Source organism: Sciurus vulgaris (assembly GCF_902686455.1).
Source record: "Sciurus vulgaris genome assembly, chromosome: 2".
Lineage (NCBI taxonomy): Eukaryota > Metazoa > Chordata > Mammalia > Rodentia > Sciuridae > Sciurus > Sciurus vulgaris.
Genome location: NC_136462.1, coordinates 149,727,230 through 149,750,998, shown reverse-complemented (window position 1 = coordinate 149,750,998; position 23,769 = coordinate 149,727,230). Strand labels below are relative to the sequence as shown.

The window sequence follows — 23,769 nt, the reverse complement described above, 5'->3', positions numbered from 1 at the left end:
ACAAAGGCACTGACTCCTACTTACCTTGCCTATCCTGATGCATGAATTTATAGTATCAAGCAATTCAGCTTTTTTTTCATTTATAGGCACTTCTGCTAATTCCTTCCCTATTAATTCACCTGATTGATAGCCCATTGTTGTTTCAAATGCAGGATTTGCATACTGAGGAGAGACAAAAGGAAAAAAAAATTAAGTGAATTAAAAAAGCATTTTGAAAAGAGGATAATCAAGGTCTTCTACCTAGGCAGCCAGTGTTTTCCCCAGAAAGCTCAGGAACTAGAACCTCCCATGGTGGTTCTACAGCCACAGAAGTACGACCCCAGAAGAACTGCAGAGCCTGGAGAAGAAAAGTATCTGGCTGGGCTTTCTGCTGTGCAGGTCAGCAAGGGTCATGGAAGACTGCTGCTGTGGGACAGAGAGGGGCTGCCAAGACAGTGTCATGGTCGAATAAAACACCAGGATGGGATGCGCAGCACAAGGCTCCACTCTCCTCCACACACTGCTGGGCTTCTGCAAGTTACTTCACCCGGTTGAAAATCTACCTCCCCCTCCAGATAATGGGAAGGAAACATCGCTCTTGCATCTCTCATATAATTCAAATGAATTGTGTGTGGAAAGCAGGTCATGAACTGGGAAGTGTTTACAAATACAATACTTTACAGTTTAAGTTTCAAAAACAACTACAAGAGGAAGAAAAATATATGGCAAAGCTGTGATGTGCTGATGATGATAAAGACAGTACCTGATACTGTTTATCAAGATGTTTTCCTGCTAGACACAATAGTAAGCACTTTATACACATTAACTCATTTAGTTCTCAAAACCACCTTACCAAATGTAGATGGCATTATTATTCATAGCATCCTTTCCATACAGACAGAATGAGTCAGATTAAGGACCTTGCCCCAAGTTGCTCATTTGAGGTGGAGGGGAACCAAAGCCTGGGCCTCAATCACTAGCCTATCCTGTCCCTCGAGACACCAATTCCCAATTGTCAGCACCAACAAAGGAGTCACAAGTTAGATTAAAGTGAGATTACGGTATGCCCAAATGTAAAATCAAAGTGGAGCTAATTCTTGGACAAAAGCAATGTTTTTCTGTCAATTCCCCTTTTTGCTGGTATCCAAAGTATGAGCTATGCTATTTTAAGTGATTCACTGTGCTAATAAGGTGTTCATTCTGTAATTACTAGGCCTCTTGTTTTTGACATTTTTAGTTGTTGCTAGTTAAGTTTCAGCAAGTACGAACTATCTTCAAAAACAATGAGAAAGGTGTAAGAACAGCGAGGAAGGCTTGTAGGCTGATGGTCAGAGCACTGCCCCAACTGTAGTAGTCCTGCCCAACCAAGCAACAATCCTCTTGAATAGAAGCCTCTCCTTGCCAGGTGCAGTGGTACATGACAGTAATTCTAAGGACTCAGGAGGCGGGTGCAAGAAGACTGACTGCAAGTTCAAAGTCAGCCTCAGCAACTGAGCAAGACCCTGTCTCAAGATAAAAAAGTAAAAAGGGCTGGGGATGTGGCTCAATAGTAGAGTGCCCCTGGTTCCAGTATTGCAAAACAAACAAACAAAATAAAAATCCTCCCCTTACTAAACACACACACACACTCTCTCTCTCTCTCACACACACACACACTCTCTCTCTCACTCTCTCTCACATACACACACTCTCTGACACACACACTCTCTCTCACATACACACTCACACACACACACACACTCACTCTCTCTCACACACACACACACTCTCACACACACTCTCTCACACACACACACGCTCTCTCTCACACACACACACTCTCACACACACACACTCACTCTCTCACACACACTCTCTCTCACTCTCTCTCACATACACACACTCTCTCACACACACACATACACACGCTCTCTCTCACACACACACACTCTCACACACACACTCTCTCACTCTCTCTCACATACACACATTCTCTCTCACACACACACACACTCTCTCTCACACACACACATACACTCTCTCACACACACACACTCTCTCTCTCTCTCTCTCTTTCTCACACACACGCCCTCTCTCTCTCCAGTGAGAAATAATGAATGTAACTGTGGTATTTCTATAGACATTTTCTAGAACCATAAGTAATTATTATCTAGAAAGCTTATTTTAAATTAAATATTCCTTTTGTTTTTATAATCCCTTAAGGAAAATCCAGTCTCTTAAACTCCAAAAAACAAAAACAAAAACAAAAAACAATCAAATTGGAGGGGTTCAATCCTAAAAATGAGAACAAATAAAACGGAAATCCAAAAGGAAAAATTTCCAAAATAACAAACCTGAATAATGTGGTCTTCACTTGTAATTTCAATTGCTTCTTGACTTTTCTCTAATGCAGTGAATATTGAGTTACAAGCCCTTTGTGGATAGAAACAAAAGAACTGATTAATGTAAATACTACCAAATCTAATACAATCTTGGGGTATTATATTAGCTTATTTAAGGTGTTTTTTGTCCAATGTGTGCTCATTCAAGAAAAGGAAAGGGGAAATATTAAAAGCATGCAGAAGACACCTAGTGCTTGCTGCTTCAGCACTTCAGACCACCACTGCAGACGCTGTTGTCTTTCCTTCCCATGTGAAGGGGCAGTGAGCCCAGACGGTCACACCAGTGTCAGATCACAGCTCTTCAGCAGCTGTGGGACCTGGGCAAGTGACTAAACCCCACATAGTGTCCCTTCTCAATACCAAAAGAGTCCTCATGAGAAGAACAGAGTAAAAAATGCCACACTGAGTCTGTCAGAGAGGAGATAGTAAAACATTTGTAGCTATTATGAAATTATTTTAAATTATTTTCACAAAATTGGGGACATCTGGAACAACTAGCTTTGTTCCCTGCTTTCTCCACTTTGGTTTATACTGTGAGCATTTTCTTTTCTTTCTTTCTTTCTTTTTTTAATTTATTTTTATTGTAAACAAATGGGATACATGTTGTTTCTGTTTGTACATGGAGTAACAGCATACCATTTGTGTAATCATACATTTACATAGGGTAATGATGTTTGAGTCATTCTGTTATTTTTTCCTTCCCCCCATCCCTCCCACCCCTCTTTGCCCTCTATACAGTCCCTCTTTCCTCCATTCTTGCCCCCCTCCCACCTCCCATTACGTGTCATCATCTGCTTATCAGTGAGATCATTTGCCCTTTGGATTTTTGAGGTTGGCTTATCTCACTTAGCATGATATTCTCCAATTTCATCCATTTGCCTGCAAATGCCATAATTTTATTATTCTTTATGGCTGAGTAATATTCCATTGTATATATATACCACAGTTTCTTTATCCACTCATCAATTGAAGGGCATCTAGGTGGGTTCCACAGTCTGGCTATTGTGAATTGAGCAGCTATGAACATTGATGTGGCTGTATCTCTGTAGTATGCTGATTTTATGTCCTTTGGGTATAGGCCAAGGAGTGGGATAGCCGGGTCAAATGGTGGGTCCATTCCAAGTTTTCTAAGGAATCTCCACACTGCTTTCCAGAGTGGCTGCACTAATTTGCATCCCCACCAGCAATGTATGAGTGTACCTTTTTCCCCACATCCTCTCCAACACCTATTGTTGCTTGTATTCTTGATAATCGCCATTCTAATTGGGGTGAGATGGAATCTTAGTGTAGTTTTGATTTGCATTTCTCTTATTACTAAAGATTATACTGTGAGCATTTTCTAACCCAAGTAACCAATAAAAATTTTAAAATACAGATAAAAATAAACAAGATAGCTCATTACTTCAACAATCAAAAAGAGAGGAATAACAAGTGCTATAATAAACCCTCATACATTGCTGGTGGGAATATAAAATGGTGCAATCCCATTTTGGGAAACATCTAGAAGTTATTCAAATGGCTAAACATAGAACTACCATATGATCCAGGTATTCCACTTCTAGGTGTATAACCAACAGAAATAAAAACATGTTTACAAAAAAACTTGTTCAGGGCAATATTATTCATAATAGTCAAGATGTATAAAACAGTTCAAATGTCCATTACTAAAGAATGAATAAACAAAATTTGGTAGGCCCATATAATGGAATATTATGCAGACACAAAAAGAACTTAAGTCCTGATATATGCCATGATATGGATGAACCTTGAAAAGATCAGTGATAAGTAAAAGAAGCCAGTCACAGAGGACCACATATATGATTCCATTTAATATGAAATGTCCAGAATAGGCAAATCTACAGACAAAGTAGATTAGTGATATAGGGTTCTAAAATTGTGGTGATGGGTGCACAACTCTGTGGATACAATAAAAGCCATTAAATTATGCACTTAAAATTGGTATACTGTATGGTATATGAATTATCTCAACAAAGCTGTTTATAAATAAATGAAATCAAAACATCTGAAATCAATACCCAGACATATCAATTGGCATTCTATGAATTTTCTCATATACATAGGTATAATATACATATGTGTGTGTGTAATATATGTATTTATAAAAACAGAATCATAAGTCATAGTTTTATTTTCTCCTTTTCTCACCAAACATACATTAATATCTTTTTAATCGATAATTACAGTTATTTTGGGGGCTAGGTGCATACTGGGGATAGAACCAGAGCTTCATATAAATTAGAAAGTGCTCTACCACTGAGCTACATCCCCAGCCCTTCTTATTTTGAAACAAGATTTCTCTAAATTTTAGAGGCTAGCCTCAAACTTGTGATCCTCCTGTCCAGTATCTTGAGTAACTGGGATTATAGGTGTATACCACTGCACCTGGCTTATCACTTTAAATAACCATACAATATTTTATTGTAAAGTCATACCATAATTAATTCAACAAATCCCCTTTGATCAGACATGTATGCTGCTTCTGGATTTTTTTCTTGTATAAGAAATCCCCCAAATTAGGAGGCGCTCTTGCCTCAGATTAGGTCAGGGTGCAATGTTCCTGGCTAGTTGTTCATAAAGTACAGAGATATTAAGGAGTAAATTATAAACTTTAAGAAAAACAACAGATAGGCAGAGTGGTGCCTCCCTGTAATCCTAGCTACTTAGGAGGCTGAGGCAGCAGGACCCCAAGTTTGAGATCAGCTTGGGCAACTTGGCAAGACCCTGTCTCAAAATAAAATAAAAAAGGCTGGGGATGTAGCTCAGTGGTAGCTAGTAGCAGGACCTAGGTTCAAACTCTAGTACTCAAAAGAAAAAAAAAAGAAAAGCTTTTACATTATTTTCTGTATTACTAAACTCTCTTGTTAAATAAGATTAAACACCTCAGCCAATAAAAATTAGTTTTTGGAAATATAAAAATCAAGAGACAATGTGAATTATACCTCAAAAAAGTTAAAAATAAGCTAGGTGTGGTGGTGCCTGCCTGTAATCCCAGAGGCTCAAAAGGTTGAGGCAGGAGGATAACTAGTTCGAATCCAGTCTCAGCAACTTAGCAAGGCCCTAAGTAACTCAGCAGAGACCCTGACTCTAAACAAAATATAAAAAAGGGTGGGGGATGTGGCTCAGTGGTTCAGAGCCCCTGGGTTCAATTCCCAATATCAAAACAAACAAACAATGAGACGTTACTTCTCATCTCTGATATGGCAATTGTAAGAAGAGATAGATCTGTAAGAAGTCCTACTAGGTTTTATCATTCTTCTCTAACTTTTGGTAAATAAAAAAATCTGGTAAACAAAAAAAGATCTGGTAAATTAAAAAATGTTACATAATTTTCATTTGCTTTCTTTTATTACTAGTGTGGCTGAACATCTTTCCATGTTTATTTTCCATTAATATTTCTTGTGAATAGCTTGTGTATGTCTTTTAAATTTTTTTATACTGGAGTGTTTCCATTTTTTAATTCATTCATCAAAGTTCCTTATTTAAAACATTGATTGGCCTACTACTGTCCTATATGAAAACAGTTGTCACAGTGCCATTCATTGAAAAGTCCACCCTTTCCCAGGCTAATCTGCCATGTTGATCAATCTTTAAATATACTCGAGTTTATTTCTAGACATTATATTCTAGCTTATTGATCTATCGTTAACACGAAGTTGCTTTCTGGTATCTGAGAGAAGAAGTTCCTATTTCTCCCAAGTCTCCAGCTCACTTTTCCATTTCCCTTCCAATCTGTCTCTCTTCCTTTTTAACGTACATCTTCATTTGGTTATCACCTGGAGCAGGACATGATGGGAGATACAAACAGTAATGCAAGTGGTGGTCAACTGTGGAAAGCATTGGAAATGCATTTTGGAATCTGGATTTTATTTTGAAGGCAGTGGAGCACTGCAGGATAGAAACAGATGAAGTTGTATGTTACTTGAAGAATAGACAAGAAGGAGTCAAGACTAGATGGATTCAATAATCCAGGTAAAAAACACGACCATAATTACACTAAGAAAGCAGCAGTAAAGATGAAGATAAGTAGAAAAAATCCAGAGATACTCAGAAGATCAATAGTATGTGGTGAGGGATGAGCCTTTTGTGTGGATGAAGGAGATATAGGGGTTTCAATCTATGTCTGGAGGCAGGTGATGTTCAGTAAGCTAAGGTATTTAGAAAGGTTTGAGGTTAGTTAGAGAACCTCCTTAGACTTCATTTTCTGCATCTTGATTGGATAAAATAAGCTCCAACATCATTTACTGCTCCAAAATTAATTCTACTCTTTTCTGAGAGAGTTTGGTAGCCTAATGCACCGCAGTGTGCCCCACCAGGCTGCAGATAGCTCAGCAGGGAGAAGGTTCATAGGCCCAACGGCATGGGCTACCTCAAGTTTCCTTGAAAAGTCTGGTAACTAGCTGGGCAGTTCAAGGCCAACCTCAGCAACTTAGCAAGGGCCTAAGCAACTTAGTGAGGCCCTGTCTCAAAATTTAAAATTAAAAAGGGTTGGGGATGTAGCTCAGTGGTATAGTACCTCTGGGTTCAATCCCCAGTACCAAAAAATAAATAAAGGGGCCCTTCTGTACACCACACCAGCCTTCACACAACTGCTGCTCAGCAGCACTTCTCCACCACCTCATGTCCTGCGTGCTAGCCATTCACTTTGCTTGGTGTACGTAGTACTTTTCTTCCTTGTATGTGGAGCCCTGTACTGGTCCTTACTAATCTTAACACTCCAATTCTGTTCCCTGTTTTCTCTGCCTGGGGTATAAACAAACAGAATGATCCAATTCTCTTTGATCCCTGGTGAAAGAAAAGTTAAACAGTAGGACATCAAAGGAATAAACCTAGAATGACAGGGAACTGCTGATTTTATTCTCCTTCTGTCAAGCTGACATAATCTAACTAATTTTTCTGCTTTGCTTTCCTTGCTTTACAAAGAGCCAGGCTTCAGCTAATTTCACTTTAAAAAACAAAAACAAAACAACAACAAACTGTTTGTCAAGAGCAAAGTAAAAGATGCCTATTGGAGAAAAGAAAAAATGATACCTGCCAGAGATAACATTATTAACAGGTTGGGTATGTGTGTATAATTAAAATATTTTCCCCTTAGAACACAAAGCAGAACATTTGGTATCTGCAGTTTTGAATTCTACCTTTCCTCATTTACTATTACTTTAGGGCCCCATGTTTTACTGTGAGTCTCCATTCACTAACAAGACCCCTTATTAGACATCCAAGTGGACACCAGGAAGCCTGGATAAGCAGTCATCACCTGATCACCCCATCTGGTCTTAGCAGGTCAGTTATGGCCAAAAGGTCCCCACTTACAACACCATCCTGCATGGTCTGGAGGGCTTTCCAGAAGTGACAGAATTACCTGAGTTTCAGTTGTGATCGCACCTCTCCAAACTCCAGCTGGAGCAGTTCATTGTAACAGGCCATGATGCTGGGGTTTTCTATATACCTCTATAAACAGAAAGGGGAATTTTGTGGATAAAGAAAGAAGCATTTTTAAATAATTATGTAGGCCAATAAAAAGTAACACTTCTAAATAAACTTTTGAATTTGGCAAAAAAAATCTGAAAAATAGTTTGTCATTAATGATGAACAGGAAGTGAGAGATGAAATGTATAGAAACCAAATCAGTTTTTTAAAAAAATGTTTTCTTTCAGGGCCTCAAAAGCACTTTGGTTGTCTGCATGTCACTGACAAAGCAGAGGCCACAATACATTGAGGAGGAAATTTGTTAATAATATCACATTTATGTTAGGTTTTCAGAGTAAATTCGGGAATAATATTTTGACCTCTTTAGTCAGACAAGCTCATGGTGAGCAAAAGCATGTTTCTTGCACCTGTAGTTCACAAAGGAAACTCCTCCTTAGGCAATATTTTCTTACACTACCTGCCAAAGAGTCTGGTGATGACTATCCTCCATAGCAGGAGCCAAGGATTTGCCCAGAGTCTCTTACTGATGTGGACACAGTATTTTGTATAATAACCTCTACATGCTGGTAACATCCCAAGGCAAAGCCCACAGTGTTGAGAAAATGGACCCATTTCACCATTGAACGATGTATTTCATGAAACCATCTTAGACATCACTGTGTTGTCCCTCAATATCCACAGGGAATTGGTTCCAAGACATGTCTCCCCACCCCTCCAGGACACCCAAATCCACAGATACTCAAATTCCTTATATAAAATGGCATAGTATTTACATATAACCCACACCATCCTCCTGTTACTTTAAATCATCTCTAAAATACTTATAATCCCTAATACAATATAAATGCGATAGAGATAGTTGTTATACTCTGTTGCTTAGATATAGTAGTGGAAAAGTCTGTGTGTGTTCTGTACAAACAAAAAATTTTCCCCACATATTTTCAATCTGCAAATGGTTGAATCTGCTGATGCATATACAGGACTCATGGACACTGAAGGCCAACTGTAGTTTTATTCAGATGTTAAAATATTCATGAATATTTACTACCCCCTATTTCTGTGAAGGGTTCTTCACCTTTACCCATACAATAAGTGAACAATATCTAAGGAGGAAGCAGAGGCCTAAGAGGAAGCCTCTTGCAAGTCACTATCAACCAGCCCCAGCCAGATCAATCTGGGTACGTGGTTCCTCAAGGAGTTTCCTCTACTGCCCTGGAGAAGGCAGTTGTTTCATTTCAACAGCAATCATGAGTCTCCTCTGGGTATAAAGCAACCTAAATATTCAGCTAGTTCATGTGTTAAAAGCTAAATGAGGCAATTAGTCTTCCTAAATCTGCTTCTTCATCTGTATCACAAAGTAATTCTGTTGCTGTGACCACAGATCACCACAAGAATAAAGTGATGATGGGAAAACGTACTGCACCTATAAAGCGCTGCATGAATGTACAGAATGGTGAGTACAATCCCCAGGAGAAACAGGGAAGACTGTTGGCCAGGGGCATGCTGGTCCCCAAGTCTGTGGGCCAAAACACAGCCCTTCTCATCCAGAGGACTGGTGGAGGTGACATGACATGCCTTCCAGCTCCAGAGAGTGCTGGACCTGCTATTCATGTCAGGACTCCACGGGAACATCCAAGAATGCTGCCCGTCCACATAGGCTCTCAATGCTGACCAGGCAAGGACAGGGAGGAAGGACAAGGACACAGGGATTAAGCCACTCAAGCAGACAAGGGATGGGGATGAGACCTTAGGACAGCTGGGGCACATGTATTTATCCACTTTAATAAAGGGCTTCCCATGCAACCAGATGTTTCACTGGATATGAATATTAAATATCCAGACTTTTTTACCCCAAAGGCAGAAGTCAAGGTTTACAAACCTGCACATACATAAAGCATCTTGTTCCAGTGGTCTATCCTTCCCCTTTATTACCTCTGCCTTTGTTCTGTGTGTCTAAACAACTCATCTTTCCTGTCCCTCTCCAAGTACTGACTCTGTCCCAAGGACCCCACAGGCACAGTAGGTGGAGAAGAAGCAGGGGTCCCTCAGGAAGCAGGCTGCTATTCCCTCAACTTATTCATTCTCTCCCCAGTTCTATCCTAGGAGAAGGGCTGGGGCTGTAAATCCCGTGAACTTCCTGAGCTGACTGGGTCTCAGTTTCCTAAGGCAAACTCCTGCTGGACCTAAGCCCCACCTTGGTAGGCCTCACCCAGTGGCTCTCAACACTATGTTTTAACTGTGTTAAAATAACCCACAATTTGGAAGACAATACAGCACACAGGCTCCTCCCCAGACTCTCTAGAGAACTCTGCAAGGACTTCTAATCAGCAGAGAGAGGCACCAAACCCCAACCCTAGAGATTTCAGTCAGCAAATGCTCAATCACCAAGTTCATCTGAAGTTGGAGAGGCATCCTCCATCTACTTTCCCATCCTGAGCCATAGCTAATGCACAAAATAGCTGACTTCCTCCAAATACCAGAGCTCATGGTGGTGTTGTGTTTTCAGTTCAAGCTTCAGCATCACTGCCTCTAGGCCAGGAGACCTGGAAGAATCCCTTTTCCCTGCTCTAGCTGCTGTCTGCAACCTAAGCACCCTTTTGTTACAAGAATATGCGGAACTCTGGATGAGAAGATTAGTTAGTACTCATGGTCTCTGAGGACTAGTCACCCACCTGGATTCCTTGCCTACAAAACTGTGAGCCTCACATACCTCCTGGTCTCCTTGTCAGATACCTTTAAACTACTGTAAAAATTTTGTGCTTTTGCATGGAGTGTTCTCATGAGTGCATGCACCTAACAGTGGTACAGATAGAAGTTTCAGGGAACATCCTGATTAGTGGTACAGGCCATGGGGCAGGAAGAGAGTGTATGTGTGAGTTACTTATGAATTTTCAAGCCAGCTCCATGGTAATTCAATTTACTGAGAAATACAAGGACCATGGTTTATTAGATCTTCTACTGAGATGCTCCTTCCCATCCACCCAGCTGTGCTGATGGCCTTTCTTATGTAGAATTTTAAATACAGACTTTTGAACACACAAATTTCCAATTCTGCATCTATGTATTTTCAAAGTGAACTCACACAATACAAGAGTTAGTGATCTCAGGTGGCTGCAGTTAAGCAAATAACCCCAAGGCAGGGGGAATAATCTATCCCCAAAGTTTCACTAGACAATGGATGATTCTAAGGGCCTTATTAAAAGTAATAGCCAAGTTTGTGGCCTCAGGGTAATAATAAAAAGATCTTCAAATTTACCTGGGAAAGCCTTTTTTGTTTCTTGGTGTGAATGCTTTCCTAAGAAGTATATGAGGGATGATCTGAAGATCCACAGGGAATAGGCGGTTAACAACTCCCAACCTGCGACTCCTTGCTTAAAAAAGTCACCTTCATGAAGGTGGAGACTAGGTTGTTATCACACAATTTAATAAGGATTAATGGAGGTCAGGGGATAGGGCAGTGTTACAACAGGTTGCATGTTGTCAAAAAAAAAGGGGAGAAACAAAAAAGTCACAAAAATAATGCAAAGATAATGTGTACATTTTACATACATAATGTAAATGTAATGTGTACATTGTGTACATACATAAGTAAAACCTTAAGTTCCACGTTATCTGATAGGATATTGATATTTCTGTGTTCTTTGTGATCTACTTTTACTTGCTACCTTGTTGATCCTTTATTATTAAGCTCCTTTTTATCACTTCATGTGTTGTATAATTCCCATCTTTGAAGGAAGGATCCAGTCCACAGTTCCAATCTCACTTTATGTTTAAAACTGACTATATACTGTTGTTTCTTCCTCCTTGTGTTCGCCAAGTTGCTATAAACTTCGTATTTCCTTTGGTTAATTTGGAAGATTTATTAAGCTTTTCTGTTCTATTAATAAGATTATCTTTCTTTTCACTGATCTAAAACGCACACAGATTTGTTAACATTATTTGAAACCCAGATATCAAATACCCCAAGAACAAAGTATCTTCCACAGAACGATGCTCTATTCTGCACATTTCCCACAAAGATGAAAACCTTAAAATATTTCCATGGCCCATCTTCATGCCTCCTAGATAAGGCCATGAGAATGTATTTATTCCCCCCTGCCCACAAACTTACAAACACGTGGGGTTGGCTACCACAGTCTAGGATTTACATATTAAGCCATTATTAAAATTTCTCTTTGAGTATGTCTCTTCTGTTAGAGAGTATTATATATTCCACACTATGTTTATTCTTTTGGGACTTATTTTATAAATAGACAGACGTAAATTAAACAGACGTGTGTGTGCACTCACATGCACACATGAAGGGAGGGAGGGAAGCAGGGAAAGTCAGAGAAGGGGAGCAGGCACATGGCAGGGACTATTGCTCTCTACTACTTCCTGTCCTCTTCATCTTCCCTCATCTTGATGTTTCTGTTCTTATATTGTTACTTCATTTCTTGCATTGTTAGAATTCTTTACTCAATATTTTTACTTTTCTCTCTATAACCTCGCATATTATTACGATTTTATACATTAAATACATATTTATATTTACCCCACATTCACCATTTTCTTTGCTCTTTATTTCTTGCTTTGTAGACATTCCACCTGAGATTCACAGTCTTTCTTGATGAAGCACATCCTTTAGAATTTCCTTATGAAGATCTGCTAGTTACAAACTCTGTTTCCATGTCTCTGAACGAGTTTATTTCATCCTCATTTTAAAAAGATATTCATGTTGGGTATAAAATTCTAGGCTGGTAGTTAATTTCTTTTATAACATTGACAATATTATTCCACTAGATTCTGGTTTCCACTTGCTGCTGAGAATTTAGCTATTAGTCCTTCATTCTTTTAAAGGTCATCTTTTTTTCTCTGGTTGATTTTAAGATCTCTTTTTCTCTTTGGTTGTTGTTTGTTTGTTTTGTAGTTTCACTATGACATGACCTCTTATTTTTTAAAAAATATTTTTAGTTGTAGATGGACATAATGCTTTTATTTAATTATGTGGTGCTGAGGATCGAACCCAGTGCCTCACACGTGCTAGGCAAGCGCTCTTCCATTGAGCCACAACCCCAGTCCATGATCTCTTCTTTAAATTCATTTAAGTTTGGATTTGTTGGAATTTTTAAATCTGTGGACTAGTCTTTAATCAAGTGCTGGGAAATTCTCAGCCATTTACTCTTCTAATTTATCCTCCTTCCCATTCTTCCTCTTCTTCCACTGGAACTTTATATACACACTCTGAGTTATATGCTCACACTCTGTCCTTCACATTTCTTAACCTCTTTAACTTACTACCTGTCTTATCACCATGCTACATGCTGGGTAATTTTGTCTTGCCATCTAAGTTTCAGTTATTCCTCAAAATTCATTTTGCAACCTCCCACAGAAGAAGGTGTCTTCCTCTGGGAAGGATGTATATTTAATTCTGCCAGTTCCCAGGGGCACCATCCATGTAGACCACTGTAAACTAAAGTCATGGTTTAAGGTTTCTGAACTACCTCACTGATACAAACTAGGGTCAAAATTCAGCTGAACCTTTGACCTAGCTTTAAAAACTGCATGTATACATTTAAGTATTATAAACAACACTTTTACGGTAGAATTTTTAATGAATATGCCATTATAGGAGATTTTATTATATTTATATGACTCTGTTAACAGGCATAGTTTTTTTTTTTTTTTTTTTTTTTTCCTAAAATAGGAACCATTTTTTGTTTAAGTTAGTTTGTTTGAAATAGGCAAGAAGATATTCTTTAAATAAAACGAATCAACTGAAATTGATTTAAATCAGGGACAACAGTGGTCAATTTGGCAAAACTTATTTTCAAAGAGGTATTTTTCCAAGATGAAAGAGAAAAAGCAAAAATGGAGAATCCAATAAATGAACTCCCAAATAAATTGTACCAATAAATAACCATAGATGTTTATTTTAACTCTGAATCATGAGCACTTTAAAATGTATTACATAAACAGCATATTTACTGAGTATTTCTTTAATGTGCAGGATTCTCTATAAAGTCTAGAAGGCACAGGTTTGAGAGATTAAGAAAGTATTACACATTAGATTAGCAAGTTAAAGGTAAACCAAATTTTAACAGCACAAGGACAACAATTTTCTTCTTCAAATTCCAAAGTTTTGCTGGCACTAAGCAGAGATAAAGTCAAGTCTCCCCAATGAATTATATGTGTATTAAAAAAAAGCGGATACATACCCTTGTAAAGCCAGCTGAAATTAAGGGCATTACAGACAACTCTTCTCTGTCCACCCTTCAAAAGAATATCATAAAGGGTTAGACATAATTTTTATCAATTACATCTCTTATTTTACTATTCACTAATTTACATACTTTCACTGTCATTTAACAAGTACTTTTTAGATGAATTAGATTAATGTACTGATGTAAAACTGAAAATCATTTTCTGTTTTAATCTTATAGTTTGCTTTTTGGCAGTATATATGATGCTTTTTTCCCTTGCTATGTTGCCCAGGCAGGTCCTGAATTCCTGGTTCAAGTGATCCTCTGGCCTTAGCTGGGACTACAGGCATATACCACTATGCCCAGCTGGTATAATACTTGAAATATAACAAATGGAATGTTAAATTTTTAAACAAAATTAAATTCTCTTAGATTTTCTGTTACTTTGTTTTTTAAAAAAAAATGCGCTTACTCCTATAGCTCAGAGAAAAAGATTAAAAGATACAGAAATATTTCTTCTATCTACAAAAATATACATGATAAATAAATCTATTTGAATATTTCTCTCCTCTTTATATAATTACCTTCTTTCCTTACTCCAATTTATTAGAATTCTCCCCATTTATGTAGAATTATTTTTTTAAACACTGGGCCTTGAACCCAGGGGTACTTTACCACTGAGTTACATCCCTAGTCCTTTTTTTTTTTATTTTTGAGACAGGGTCACCCTAAGTTGCCAAGGCTGGCCTTGAACTTGCAATCCTCCTGCCTCAGCCTCCCAAGTTGCTGGGATAACAGGTATATGCCACCACACAAGGCTCCCATTTGTGTATAATTCAAATTCCCAGGGAGGTCTAGAGGTAGAGGACCTAGGAAGATACCCCAGAAACCTCCAAACTTTTAGGAATGGAATTCTCTCAGGGTTTGCCTGCTTTTGAAGCAAAATCAGAATGCGTTGTTTGAGAGCAGAACTTGCTCCACAAAGTTAACTGGAGAAGTAAAATAAAATACAAAAGAATAAAGAAAAAGTTAAATTTCGAAGGGGTTTGCCAGTCACAGCATGTTGGCCCTAACTTGGCTATCTGAAAAGAGGAAGCATTAACTGACACCTAAATTTCAACATAAAAAAATAGTAATAAAACAACAAAAATTTACCTGCGTACTACACCAACAATAACTGTGTTTTCTGAGAGTTTTGATGCTCTGATAGACCTTAAAAAAAAAAATTAAATATGAAAATAATTCTTAAAAAAACAAACAAATTTGATAGAGCAATTAAAAGTTCAGGGTGAGGGTTACAAGGGAAGAAAAGGTCCCACCATACTATGGATTCACCATCTTAGCTACTTGATCTTTCTTTGGAGACAAAGTCCTAATCAGTGAACAGCAATACCATAACAATTATGGAGTCTAACTGTAACAGCAGAGATGAGGTGATGTGCTGTCTACTCACTTTAGTCTTTGCTAACCAGGTTGTTTTAGATGGAGAATTTACCCTATGTGAAAGGGGCTGCAGTTCTGTATCACCACAAGCTGATGGCTTTTCAGACTGTGGGGATGAAGGAGCTCAAAGGCCAGTTCTTCTCTGTATTTTAAGCAGCAAAAGAAAGGAAGAGTTCCTGGGTAAAATGGAGGCAAAATTAATACCACCAAAAATCTAAAACTAGGAAATGCAAGATATGGTTCTAAGAAGAGCATCAACACCTGTGAGCAAAGGTTAAGAATGGAAGTCTGGTAGAGAAAATTCAAAGACTGCTCCACTGAAGGTACCCATAGAGTGTAAGGCTCCCACTTGAGAGGAACTCAACTCTTCTGCAGAAGCAGCTTCAGAGGCCCTGCGGATAAAAATACAGCAGAAAGATCAGAGGGGGGCGACATAAATGTAACACAGAAGAATAGAAGAAGGAAAAGGAAGAGCTCCACTGGAGGCCTGCATCAGCTCTAAACACATCCTCCAGCGAGGCCGTCTGGAGAAGGTCCAGGCCACCAAACGAGGAAGGAACTCAGACCAGACAAAGGAAGAGGACTCATGTTTGGGGGAATTTTAGAAGGAGGGGAATGGTAAGGACAGTACCCAGACTGTCCCAGCCAAGCAGGAAGCATGCTGGCCTCCTAGAGAATGTGTATAGAAAGCTGAGGCTGATAACAAAACTTCAGACATTAGTTCAAGAACTAGAACCACTTCTAAATCACAGAACACAAATTTCTCAATTCTCTTAAAGATAGTATATAACATAAGCATTCTAGATGCGAAAGAGATTCTACATATACACCAGATGCCTCAGTGTTAGCAAACTTTCTGTAAAGGACCAGAAAGCAAATATTTTCGGTTTTGTGAGCCATATGGATCCATATGGACTCTGTCCCAACTACCTAATTCTGCCACTGAACACGGTCGCAGGCTATACACAAATGAATGGGCAAGACTATGTTCTCCTTTGTGGACCCCTACCTTAGGACCTTCAGGCTGAATTTCCTTGGGGGTCCCATTTGAGAAAGTCTTGCTATAATGTAGATGCAGGCTATCCCTGTGGTAGAAGAGTTGCTCAGGAATGGGAAAACAGCTCTAGAGACTGACTCCTCTAGCTCCCATCTGCCTGTGCAGATGGAGACAACCTAACTGCATGGCTCTATAGGACATCCAAACAGGACACTGCAGGGCTTGCAGACCAGGTGTCCAATCCTGGTTCATCTGGAAGGGTTGCTGACATGGCAGACACTCAGTCAGCCATACCAACATACTCCTGAAAGCTAATGTCCATCCCAGCACTCATCCTAAACAAGGACCAAGAGACACAGTCACAGAGTGGTTATTTCCATGACTTCAAGGAACACTGTATCTGTTCTTGTGTTTATGTTTCCATCATATCACGGAGATCTAGAGGGAGGAAAAAGAGATTTAAGTATGCAGCCAGCTATTTAAACCAGCTCTCAGCTTTTTAGAAAAACAGATATCTGAATGATGGAATGGTACATAGGCAACCACACAAATGATATCAGTAAGAAAGTTTGGGTGTCCTGCCCATAACTGGAGATACACAAACAAGGGGCTCTGGGCTAAGGAAGAAGTGGAAGGGAAGGCCGTGTTTAGTTGGAAACAAGCCCTTCAAGGGAGCTCTAAAAGTGAAAAGAAGGTAGAGGTGTACTCTTGATTTTTTCTAGTGCATAAGGAGGAACCGGCTAGAAATTGGACATGCCAGGAACCTGGCTTGAAAAATAACATCCTTTAGAATCATAAAAATTAGGAAAGAAATGACTCGGCCCAGTCAATACACCTGGACAGTAGGAGGCAGATTTAAAAAGGGGCACTGTTCTGCAGCATGAGATTCTGAAAGCAAAGCAAGCATGGTGGGGTGCTCTGGAAACCATGCTACCTGGTGTACTACTAGGAGTCAACTTGGCTACACATGACAGAAAACCCCAAAGAAAGGTGGCTTAAATAGACCTACCTGTCTCACACATGAAAGATGTGTACAGGGAGACAGTCCAGGGCTGCCATGGCACGCTGTATAGCCAGGAACCCGGCCCCTTCCACTGGTTATTTCTCTAATATTGTCTATACATGGTTTCTTCCTTATAGTCCAAGAGTTGTTGAGTGCTAGCCATAATGTCCACACTACAGACAGCTGGAAAAAGGGTGTGTTCCCTCCCTTCAAGGAAACTTTCCAGAAGATGCACATGATAGCTCCACTGGCCACCTGCAAGAAAAGCTAACAAATGCAATATTGTTTCTCAGGGGCCATATACCTAGCTAAATATCAGAAATTATGTTATTAGGAAAAGATTGAAATGGGTACAGGGAACAACTAATTACCAGTCTCAAGTCACCTGGGCCAAGTACAAATAATTCTGTTGATGGTCCTGGCAAAACACTGGAAAAACCGCCCCACAATGGAGGCTCACAATAAGAATAAGGTGAAGCCCTTTGCAGAGTTCAATTTTGCAAAAGCATAGCTCCACTGTGCTTTTGCTACTGGTCTCTGCCATGTGGAATGAGTTTCAGATCGAAAAGAACGGGATTTCCAATGGTAAAAAGGATCTGCAGACTGAGGTAAATCAAGAAATTACATGAAAGCATCTGGCACTGAGTCAATCTTGCACTCAACACAGATTTTAATTCTGTTAATGCACTTTGGGTTTCCATGTAGTGTTCCTTCCATCTCCTTATATGAAACCTTCCTTTTCATTACAAAGCCCTGCTCCTATGGCACAAAGGAATCATTTCTTCACTTCTTCATAGTACACTACGCATATGTCTCCCCAAATATTTTCAGTTTCTTATAAAAAAATGATGCTGTCATCAGGGCTATTCTTCCTCATCCATTATACTGAGGCAGCTCTTCATAGGCCCTGTGCTTCATCCTGCTTACTCACCCTTGAACAGAAGCAGCACCTATCCAGGCTGACAGTTTGTCAACGAAGAGGGTCAATGTTTCTTAGCACCCCTGCACTGGACCCTGGGTGTCAGCAGCTCCCCTCTGAGGTCTGGGCTGCAGGTCAGGTGGAAAGGTGCAATCGGGCTTGGCAAGTGCTGGCAGTGGGTGCACACATCTACTGCACGCAGTGTGGCTCCTGGACTGCTCTCCCTGTTCTCAAACTAAACATGAGAACTGGTGCAGTTTGCTATTTTAAAACTGCAGTATGTGAAGGACTGTTTCAGTCTCCTTGTGCTTCTGTCCCTTTCTGCAACACAACAGGAAAAATCATGGCTCTGTCTAATCCATCTCAGATTTCTAAACATATAGAATGTGAGTAAAAAAGCCACAACAGGGGCAGCAGTGGGGCCTCTGGCCAGCTTGCAGAAGCCTTGCTGCCTAGTTGGGGATTTGGCTGTTTGTTTCTCCAGTGCAACTCCTGCATCCCAAGCTTAGCAGAATGCAGTGGGAGAAAATCAAAGCTTCTTTCCACTGCCTTCCTTTAGGGCTAATGGTACTTAAGCTTCAGAAACTAAAGTATGTGGGACACAGCTCAGGAATACACTCTTTATTATTTTCCCCAGTATAACAGATAAGAGTGGAAACCCCTGCCCTTTTCTGCTTTCCCAGCTTCTTATGTCTCTATTGTCTTATCTTTACTTTTTTTTATTGCCGTGGTCAGTTTTGTTCTCTCTTGCTATCTTTGTGGGTCTCCTGACAGGAAATGGGAGGAGGCACTAATAGCAAGTACTGTGACAAAATGACCTCCAGCAGCCCCACCACAGGCTCACCTGCCTCAAAACTCCTCCTGTTCTCCATACTAACTTCTACTCTACACCAAGTGATCTTCCATCTGCCCCTGGCACTGCCCTGCACAGAATGTGTTAGTGTCTTAACTGCCCAAAGGGTAGACTCCAGAGCCTTTGGCTTAGCACACTGGGCCTTTGTGACTTGGCTCTTTTCTGCTGCTCCAGTCTGCTGAACCATGCTCCACATCTGCACGGAGCAGAGAGGCCCAGATGCCCTCCTTTTCCTACCTGGAGAAGCTACCTCTACCAGAAGGTCTCTTTCAAAGCTTGTGTTCACCCTTCAGGACTCTAATTCAAATGTCCTGTGAAGCCCTCATTGATATGGACAACCAGAGCACTCTGTAAAAACCTCTTCTATGGGTACTCATAAACCTGTACTGAAGTCACTCACTCGTCCTCCTGTATGAGTTGACTGTGTTCACTCCAAAATTGAAGTGGTCCCAGTGTAACAGCAGTAAGAGGCGGGGTCTTTAAGAGGTGCTCAGGCCATAAGGGTTCCTCCCCATGAATGGGATGAAGGCTCTTACAAGAGGGACAACCAAACCTGCCAGCCCCTTAATCTGATATTTCCTAGTCTCCAGAACTATGAGAAAAATCATTTTCTGTTCTTTGTAAATTACCAGGTTTCTCAAAAACTTCTGGTGTACAGTATGGTGACCACAGGTAACAATAATGTACTGATAATAATGTACAAAAAGTTATAAGAAAGAATTTTGGAAGTGTTTACCATAAAGAAAGGACACATTTGAGATGATAAATACGTTTAACCTGACTTAAACATTATAAATGTATACATGTATTGACTATCATAAGGTACCACATACATACATATGATTTTTGTTAATTTAAAAATATATAAATAAATTACCTAGTCTCAAGTATTTTGTTATAGCAGTGCAAAACAAAGACACACTCCAGCTAGAAAATTAGTTCCTCGAAGGCAGAAACCATGTCTTATTCATCTCTATAGCTCTAGTACAGAATGCAAATTGAAACTTAAAAAGTAGGGTCCCTAAACAGTGAATTTGGAAATACAGTAGAGAATATTTGACCTTCAGGAAGGCATCTTATAAGAAGTATAAGGAGTTCCAAATGCCCCCAGATATTTGAACAAGTCAGTAACTGATAAAAATCCTTCACAGGTCACAGGTGTTGATTAGGCATCCTAAAAGGGAAGGATGGTCCTCTGTCAGGGATAAAGTCTCATGGGCTGTGTAGATCTCCTGGGAGAAAGAGCAAGCCAGTTAAGGAGCAGAGTCTGGAGAGAGTTCTTAAAGAAGCTGTCCATAGCAGGCAGGCATCCCTTCTAGGGAGATGAACCCAGTAAGGGCTAGAATCAAGATGAAACTAACTTAGGATAATAAATTAAGGCCTGCTCCTGCCTCTAGAAAACTCACTATGAATGGCACAAAGACCCAAACCTCACCCCAAACTCTCACCCAATAAGATAAAGATGCTGTGGTAGGAAAGAGCTAGCAAGAAAGACTTGAGATTCTTGGTCAGGGTTAGAATGCAGTCATCAGGAAAGGAATGTGACCAGAGACTGCATTTGTAAAGGTCTGTTCTCTGGCAGGGGAAAGGAGAATATTGTTCTGTTTGCTCTTTACTGGTCCATCCAAACTTAGTGTGAACTTTCAGTTCTAGAGCCAGGCTTACAAGAGCTATTAATTGGAAGAGGGTCTTCAGATGGGATGAGAATCTGAAACCACTCTTGTGAGGGGCCGCTGACAACAATGAGGATGTGCTCAATTCAGCAAAGACACATCTTGAAGGAACACAATTCCTGTCTTCAAATGTTGGAGATTCATTCTGGGAAAGAGGAATAGACCTGCTTTAGCAACCCAAATCTGGACAAAGTTGTGCTCAATATAAAGGATAACTTCTGAAACTCGGGAGCTTTCCCTTGGGAAACTTGAAGGCCCCAAGAGAGGCTGAATGAAGGGAGTGGGTACTCTGGAGAAGTGAATGTCATAGATGACATTCTGTGCTTCTCAAGAATCATGTTAGGCAATTTAGTTCCTATTCTTTGCTTAAAAATTGAATAAAATTGTCCTTTATATAATTAAAAAATGATTAACTATAATATTTATGGAAATTGGTATTTGTATTTTTTTACTCAGTATTATGTAACATACTTTTTTCATTTAAATACTTCAACTCCTCTAGTTTTTAAGTTTATAAAAGAGGAGAGTTTCATTTTATTTATTTTTATATACCGGATCAACAAAATTCTTTTATATAGGGCTCAATAAAATTTTGTTAAATGAATTAACCTTGTGTGTTTAGAATACTCCTAAAATGTGTAACAATAGTACATTTTATTCTCTTAAAAAGTGGAGCAGAGGCCAGGCACAGCAGTGCACACCTATAATCCTGACTAGCTGGGAGGCTGAAGAAAGAGGATAGCAAGTTGGGGGCCAGTCTGGGCAAGCAAGACCCTGTCTTGGGGGTGGGGGGAAAGGTGGTGGTGGTGGTAGGGGTGAAGCTCAGTGGTGGTTCATTCTCAGTACCAAAAAAAAGGGGTGGGGGAGTGGAGTATGTTACATATATTTTACCATCATTTAAAAAGTGGAGTATAGCTAATATAACTTAGTTTTTCTTTCATACTACAGGATGATCTAGCAGACACCTTTATGAAGATCAATTTCCATTTGTCCAGCACATACCTACCAGTGGCTAAGTTTGGGCCTGCAGAAGACGAAAAGAGGCTAAGTTTTCCTCAGCATCTCCTCCCATCCCCTGCCTCAGCTTTTCTAACTTGGCATCCCTTTGTCCCTCCTCAGATATCTCTCCTGCCTTGCAGCATTCCACCAAGACACTCAAACATCACATAATTAAGATATTTTCTTCTCTTCCTCTGAGTGATACCCATTGGATGTTAGGGAAATAAGGGATCTTGGAAAGCACATGTTCCAAATTTAGATCTGAGATAAAACATCCCCAGAGAAAACAGAGAGTTACCCAGAGACTAGCAGGTGGTCAGGGGAAGAGTTGAGTTAGGACCTGTGCCTCCCTTTGCCCTGGCCTGAGCTCTCTCCATTTCCCTTGGCCAGACAAGATGTCAAATAGTTCTGGACTATGGTGATAATGGCTTGCTGAAGAGTCAATTGGCAAGGGACAGGCAGCACTTCAGGCACTAGATCAAGGTCAGAAAGCCACCTGGTCTTAGTATCAGAAACGTGGGTTCTTGCCACCAAGGAAGCAAGGACATGCAGAAATCACTAGGTATCTCTCAAACAACCTTTTGATATAATGTCATTTGTTTGTCATATCAATTTTTAACTGTTTAATATTTGGCTTAAATCTTTTCTATCAAAAGTCAAGATTTTGGGGCTGGGGAGATAGCTCAGTTGGTAGAGTGCTTGCCTTGTAAGCACAAGGCCCTGGGTTCAATCCCCAGCACCCCCCCCAAAAAGAAGAGTCAAGATTTTAAATATCCTAAAAATTACTATGTTATATAGTTTTACATTATATTAAAGTTATGATTTGTCTTTCCCCTATTAAATAAAATGGGTATTTTACTTTGCTTTGCATCTATCAGCAGCAAAAAAGACTTTTAATTTTAAGAAACACTTTTTTTAGATTTATGCCTGCAACTCAGAATTCTCTCATGATATTAATATTGTGCATGCATTATAAATGAAGCACATTCATCTAATATTAGAAGACAATTTTGACATTTTAACTTAAAAAACAATCTGGAAAATTATTCTTATTTTTGTCACAGTAATATGCAGGTGATAACTATGTTTAATTAAATATTGCGTTTCATGATTTAACTCTTAATGGTTCTCATTCACATTTTTTAAACTTTTTTAAACATGGCAAAGCAACACAAAACAAGAGAGATTAGTCTTAGAAATAATAAGGTTCTAAAGTCTTGCTTATTTTCCATGTAGGAAAAGAGAGACTGAATTCAATTCAGTATGTTTCCAGGATACACTTAATGCTACAAATGCCAGTGGGACTTATTTAGGCCTGAGTCTTGGGCTTACCTGCACAATGCCTCTGCATCCAGCTGTCGGGGATATCTGTGGTCTATGATGATGATGTCATGATGTTTGTCCAGGAAACAGTCAAGGACTGCTTGGGCCTCCTTGGTGACTGTACACTTAAACCCTGCTTTTTCACAAGCCCTGCAGAATCCCTTACACTGGTTATCTTCTTTGGTAAACACTAAAAGTACCTGAATCAAAAAAAGCACATACACACTCTTTTTTTTTTTTTTTTTAAAGATGTTGTTAGAATCGTTATTTCTTAATCAGCCACAGAAAATTCCCAACTCTTTTCAAGGCAAGGACACACATGAACATAACAATCAAATTCAAATCCTTCTTCTATTCATAACTTGGAGTATTCTCCCTCAGTTCCCCCAAATCAGTGCTATTATCTATCTGCTCTTAATCTAGAAGTTCAAGTGCATGGCTCATATACTTACTTCTTAAATAAACCCAGTGGCAGAACTCAACAAAGACTTGATAAAGCATTTTATCTTGAAACTGAATCAATTAAAACACACAACTACAACCAGACAAATGAGAACTTACACTCCACT

General features: G+C 39.5%; 1 protein-coding gene across 3 annotated transcripts in view; it reads right to left on the bottom strand.

Moving 5' to 3' along the window:
- The window catches only part of PDE8A (phosphodiesterase 8A), a 145,077-nt gene that overhangs the window by 35,317 nt on the left and 85,991 nt on the right, over positions 1-23,769 (bottom strand). For 2 of the 3 annotated variants that reach the window (XM_079126808.1, XM_079126810.1), the window contains 6 exons: positions 23,210-23,400; positions 15,146-15,202; positions 14,006-14,060; positions 7,741-7,829; positions 2,313-2,391; positions 25-162 (listed from right to left, as the gene is read on the bottom strand). In XM_079126808.1, coding sequence (XP_078982934.1) covers positions 25-162; positions 2,313-2,391; positions 7,741-7,829; positions 14,006-14,060; positions 15,146-15,202; positions 23,210-23,400 — 609 coding nt within the window. The remainder of the gene's footprint in view (positions 1-24; positions 163-2,312; positions 2,392-7,740; positions 7,830-14,005; positions 14,061-15,145; positions 15,203-23,209; positions 23,401-23,769) is intronic. The other variant, XM_079126809.1, reaches the window with a different exon arrangement.